General features: G+C 37.5%; 1 protein-coding gene across 1 annotated transcript; it reads left to right on the top strand.

Annotated features, from left to right (window-relative positions):
* The first annotated feature begins 3,484 nt into the window (after nt 1-3,484).
* Nucleotides 3,485-4,534, top strand: LOC131072397 (uncharacterized). The gene has a single exon (XM_058008521.2). The coding sequence runs from the start codon at nt 3,485-3,487 to the stop codon at nt 4,532-4,534; it is 1,050 nt and encodes a 349-aa protein (XP_057864504.2).
* The last annotated feature ends 2,044 nt before the right edge of the window (nt 4,535-6,578 follow it).

The raw sequence follows: 6,578 nt of genomic DNA on the forward strand, positions 1-6,578 counted from the left end.
GCATATCTTCAGCTTTTGGACATGCCAAGTGGCAAGAACACATTAAAGAAGCTAAAATCATGAAATAGCTCTGCAATTTAAAAAATAGGATATAGCTTTAATTGAAAATTAAAAAAAAAAACTGAAACGATCACAATTTTTGGAAAATAAGAATGCAAAGAAACAGGGAACTAAAATATTGCAATTTTAAATGAATATTTCTTGCACCAATATTTAACATTTAGCCTTGATAAAGATCATGCTAGCTGTAAAAACAGATGGCCCATTCCTTGATTGCCCATAAAATAGGATGTCTTTAGCAACATGCCCCCTTTGATTGCTCTTTAGCAACCCTGAAAGACAAAGAAAGTTACTAATGACCAAAGGTCAACTAATTTCAAAAGGACTTCATCTAAACAATAAGATTTGAAAGAAAGATTGGCCTACCCCACAAGGAACTTCCATTAGGGATCAGGCGTGCCCTCTTAGTTGAAGCTAATAAAAGATATGTGGACCAATTCTCACAAGCCTGCACCCACAAATATAAACATTTTGCTTGGATGTGTACATCCCAAGCATGTCTGTAATTAAGTCGAAAGCCTGCGAAACCCATGTCATCTACTTGAAGTGGTATAGTGATCCCAAGTACTCTAGAGGGTGATCCTAAGGTTCGAAAGCTTGCGAAACCTATGTCATCTACTTGAAGTGGTATAGTGATCCCAAGTACTCTGGAGGGTGATCCTAAGGTGAAATCTTGCTTGTTATCAGTGGTTGATCATAACCAGTTATTGGACGTCCACAGGAAGAGATAGAGGGCTGGATGACTTAATGTGGCTTAAGCTATAGAATTCTCATCCATTTACGAATGGAAAACTTTAATTTGTTTATCTTTTTATGCAACTTGAGTAATTTTAAGTTGTGGGGCATGTCTTTTTATGCAACTTAAGTGACTCTTAGCGTAAAGACTTGATATTTCCCCTTTTGAATTTTATGACTTAAGAGACGTGTACTTAAAGTGATTTCTATTAAACATGTGCAGAAAAGGGCAAGGGGGTGTTGGAAATTAAAGAGCCTATTGGCTCATTTTTGAGGATTTTATTTCGATCATTGGATTGGGCTTGCAATGGATCTATGGCTGAGATTAAGTCATTCTCTTGGGAGTCATTATATAACATATTGGAGCTCTTTATGTGATCAGACTTTTCTCTATTGCTGCAATATTTGGCTTGAGGCTTAAAACCCTTCAGAATCCCCGGTTTCGGATACAGGCTCCCCTATTCAGAAGGGTGTGTTTCAGTAGAAGGGTTTGGTTTGAGGCTTGAAACCCTTGAGTATCCCTGGTTTCGGAGAGACATACGGGCTCCCCCTAGTCAGAAGGGTGTGTTTCAGTAGAAGGGCTTTGGTCTGTGATGCTTAGCACATCATTTTCATAGTTGCATCATCTTATTAGGTTTGGAAGCCATTTTGGAGGTGTGATTCAGAGTTATCGGACTCAGATTTGGACATCCTACAACAAAATTCCTGCATATTTGGAAGTCTGGAAGTTTTAGAAAACTCCTAATACTAGAACTCCAAGAATCCAAACTTTGTGAAACTTAATTTTTAAGTGTCATAAACTTCAAAAAAAACTCCTGAAGAATGGCTAAAAAACACATTTCACGAAGTTTCTAGAACCTTTGCGAGAAAGTCCAGGATGACGAAAGTGTTTTCAGGACTCAGAGTTGCTGATTAGAACCTTTGCGAGAAAATCCAGGATGACAAAAATGTTTTCAGGACTCAGAGTTGCTGATGCAACTTATAATTGATCACTCAACACAGAACCCAGAGATTATCAAACAGTCATTTCCATCATGTTATTAATAGATGAAATGAAAATACAATGATACAAGATACATCATGACCACACAACCCTAGGTTTATACTCCATAATATATAGTTATACCATAGTGCAAAGATTTTGCAAGTCTCTGTCTAGCCAAGTGGGTAGCTACTAGTTTTGCTGCCTCGACATGGATGACTCAGCAAATCTGACAGAGACAACTTGACCAAGACTCAGGGAGACTTGGGCGTCTGCATCATTTTTTTAATTTTGACTTACACACGAATAAAATTGTGCCCTACAAAAATGTATATAGCTAAATCCCTTTAAAAGAGGCAAATGTGTTAAATAAGTATAACAAAGCCTTTGATGGGGATAAAAATACAAAGTTTTTTCGTTCTTCCACTAAATTGAAAAGGGCTAGGAGTAGGATCACTTGTATTCAATATTATCGTTGTAAGGCTCTACAATGCCGTTACCTTTTAATGGCGGAAAGGGAGGGCTCGCAAAGGACATGCGTCTTGACTTCACTAAAGAACTGAAGGAGGACCTGGTGTTTTGGGAGGATTATGCTGTGATAGCCAAAATAATAGGGCTGAACTGGCCCAGAAAGGAAATTAGAAACTGGGTTGAATGCAATTGGGGGAAAAGAACTGTAATCAAATTTATCGCAAAGGGTTTCTTCGTAGTTCTGTTTGAAGAGGAGGAGGAGAGAAACAGAGCACTCACAGACAGAAATTGGTTCATCAAGTCGCATGCTGTTTACATCCAACCATGGACACCTCATTTTGACCCTACCCCCTTGGCTGTTTATTCCGAGCCGGTGTGGATTCGCTTATATAATCTCCCAATAGAATATTGGAGTGAGGATCTATGGGAAAAAATTGGTAGAACTTTGGGTACATTGCTGGAAACAGACTATGATGATGAAAAAGATATTATATGTAAATGTGTCTGTCTAAGAATAGCAGCAGTCAAAAGAATTCCCGAGCGTATTACCTTGATATCGGATCATGGGGAATGGTCTCAAAAAGTGGAGATTGATAAAGAAATATCACGATGCCCTAGATGCGGCAGTAAATTACATGAAGAACGGGATTGTAAGATGTTTGTCAGAAAAGCCAATAAGACATTTAGAAAACCAGTACAGATTTGGAGGAAAATTTCAGATGAAAGAAAGAAAACGATTGAAAATCAAGAAAAGATCCAAAACGGGGAAGATGAACAGTCTCTTGAAAAAGAAAGAATAGAAACGGTTTCACCGCAGAAGGAAACTGTTGGTAGTCCGGAAAACATGATGGAAATATTGAAGGAGGCAGAATTGGAAGATGGTGAGATAAATCAAAAGATATTCAATGCAGAATCTAGTGGAGAAAAGCTTAAGGGAAGTAGAATTAACACAGAGGAGGTCCTCAGAGATTCAAATATAATAATGAAAGGGTTGTCAGACATGGAATTCGAATATGAAAGGGGCTCAGATGAAGAAATATACCAAATTGATGAATTGGAGAACATTGATCCTAGAAGCATCAGTCAATCGGCTAATGTATTGTTGGGAAAGACAAAAGGATTAAGGGGCAGAAGAAATAAACAGAAGAGAGAGGATAGAGCCAAAGAGAAGGGTATTATTGGTGCGCTGGATTACATTAAGAGAACCAAGGGAGGAGGAATCTCCCTTGGAAATCAATGAAAATAACAACATGGAATGTCAGGGGTCTATCGGTCCCTGACAAAAAACGTTTGGTCAAGAGGGCTTTTCAAAGAGTTTCAGGAGACATCATCATGTTGCAAGAGACCAAGCTCAATGAAGAAAAAGCTTTCTTTTTCAAATCTTTAAGTAGGATGTTTGATAGTGTCTTTCAAGAGGCAAAAGGCTCCATGGGTGGATTGGTGATTTTATGGAATCCAGATAAAGTGACAATAGAATTGATTAATAAGCAAAATAATTGGATGCACTATAAAGCAAGAACATTGCAGGAAGATTTGGAATTCTCCCTAATCAATGTTTATGGACCGACAAAGACAGAGGAAAAAAAAAGGGTTTGGAAAGAAATTACAGATCAGATCAGAATGTTTGAACCGGAGAAAACAATTGTAGCAGGAGATTTTAATGCAATTCTCAACAACGATGAAAAATGTGGAGGTTTAAGAATGAATGCCCGAGTGATGGAAGATTTCAGAGATTTTGTAGAAAATAATAACCTTTTTGATGTTGTTCCTAAATCTGGAAATTTCACATGGACCAATAGGAGGGCAAACTTTTGCAGAATCTCCGAGAGATTGGACAGAATATTTGTTGGTTCATTTTGGATAAGAGGTAGTTTTGATCTGGAATCAAAAATCCAGCCCATAACACTTTCAGACCATTACCCGGTTCAGTTAACTTGCACAATACCATTGATGAAGGTGAAAGGCAACTTCAAGTTCTTAAGCATGTGGTGGAGCGATTCAAACTTTGAGGAAAACATTGAAAAATGGTGGAAAGAATGTAAAGATATTAAGGGCACTCCTAGTTTTTGTTTTGTTCAAAAGTTAAAATATCTCAAAAACAAGATCAAAATATGGAACGTGGCTTCCTTCAAGAACATCTTTGCCGAAAAAATCAGAGTGGAAGAGGAACTAAATAGGATTAATAATCTGGTGATAGAGAAGGGGATGACGAATGAAGAATTCCATGAAGAGAATTCCCTTAAAGCGGAACTGGCAAAAATACTCCTAAGAGAAGAAATGTACTAGAGGGACAAATCCAGGGAATTATGGATAAACGCAGGGGACTCAAATTCTAAATTTTTTCATGCCTCATTTAAAGCAAAAAGGAATAAAAATAGAATTAATCAGCTGAAAGATATCTCGAGTAAAATGGTTGGTAGAGCAGAAGATGTGGAGAACATTGCAGTCAAATATTTTGAAGACAACTTGGGAACTTTGGAGGGGGAGAGAAATGAAACAGTTGATTATCTACTAGACATCACCGACAAACAGATTATGGATGAGGATAATGCTGCTCTTTTGGCCTCAATTTCAAAAGATGAAGTTAAAAAGGCAACATTTGAACTGCACTCGCACAAAGCTCCGGGCCCTGACGGGATGACAATGGAGGTGTATCAGAAGTGCTGGAAATTTATGGGAGATGACATTTGGATGGTGATGGAGGAATTTAGAAGGAGAGGCAAATTTGTTAAAGAAATAAATAATACTCTTATAGCCTTGATTCCAAAAAAGCAAAATTGTCTGAGTATTGCAGATTATAGGCCAATATCTTTGTGCAATACAATATATAAAATCATATCCAAAGTCATGGTTAATAGATTGAAGATGGTTTTGGATAAGATAGTATCTCCAGAACAAAATGGTTTTACTCCCAGGAGAGAAATTGCCAATAGCATAATCACTATTGCTGAAACTATACACTCGATGAGAAGGAACAAGACACAGGGGATGGTGATAAAGCTGGATGTTAGTAAGGCATATGATCGGGTAAATTGGCTTTTCCTCTTTTCAATTCTTGAAAGATTTGGTTTTGATTCTAAATGGATAAATTGTATAAAACACTGCGTATCGTCAGTATCATACTCCATCATTGTAAATGGTTCTATAGTAGGTTTTTTTCAAGCTTCAAAAGGTATTAGACAAGGAGATCCATTGTCTCCCTTTTTGTTTGTATTAATGGCTGAGATTCTGGGTAGAAATATCAAGAATTTAGTTAAAAAGGGATTATGGCAAGGAGCACACATTCATAACAGCATTGATCCTATCTCCCACTCCCAATTTGCTGATGATACCATTCTCTTTGGGGAAGCCACTGAAAAGGAAGCTTTGGTTATCAAGAAGCTTCTAAATGACTATGAAATAGGCTCGGGGCAGAGTATGAACAAGGAGAAATCAATGATATATTTCTTCAATACTAACGTGAGAATGCAAAGTAAAATAAAGGAAATCATGGGCTATCCTCAAGGTAACTTTCCACTAAAATACTTAGGGGTTCAGTTAGATCCGGGCAGACAACAGAACAAAATGTGGGAGGACGTTATCAACAAATGCCAAGTAAAGGCCTCTTCCTGGAAGAACAAGTGGTTAACTCAGGCAGGTAGAATCCAGATGATTAAATCTGTTCTTTCTGCGATTCCCATTTACCAAATGTCATGCTTTAGGCTATCATTTAAGGCAGCAAAAGAATTAGACAGTCTGTTCAAAAAGTTTTTGTGGGAAGGAGCTCAGGAGAAAAAGAAGTTTCCTCTCATCAATTGGGATACAGCCTGTTTAATAAAATTGGAGGGAGAAGCAGGTCTAAGAAAAATGGATTTGCACAATCAAGCTCTTGGGGCTAAATTAGCATGGAAAATGTATTCTCAACCTCACAAATCATGGTGTAAGATTATGGCTGCTAAATATTTGGATTCAACCGAAGCAGAAAGGATATTTACAGTGGCCAACTCAATTAAGGGATCCCCAATTTGGAAACATATTTGGGAAAGTAGAAGTATATTAACAGAGCATCTGACATGGAAAATAGGAAATGGTGGAAAGGCAAAATTTTGGAGAGATTCATGGAATGGTGACATTTCTTTAGCAGAAGAAATAGACGACAAGGCATGGATTTATGAAGTGGAAACAGAGGTAGGCTATTATGTGGCGGATTATATTTTAGAAGGGCAGAAGGAATCAGATTGGATTAAATGGAAATAAGTTGGTGAATGGAAGATGGAGAAGAACACGCAGTTAAAAGACATTCTAAACAGAAAAAAAAAATTATCTATCTTAACGAAGAAGACCAGTTAAG

This window comes from Cryptomeria japonica, chromosome 7, assembly GCF_030272615.1.
Source record: "Cryptomeria japonica chromosome 7, Sugi_1.0, whole genome shotgun sequence".
NCBI lineage: Eukaryota > Viridiplantae > Streptophyta > Pinopsida > Cupressales > Cupressaceae > Cryptomeria > Cryptomeria japonica.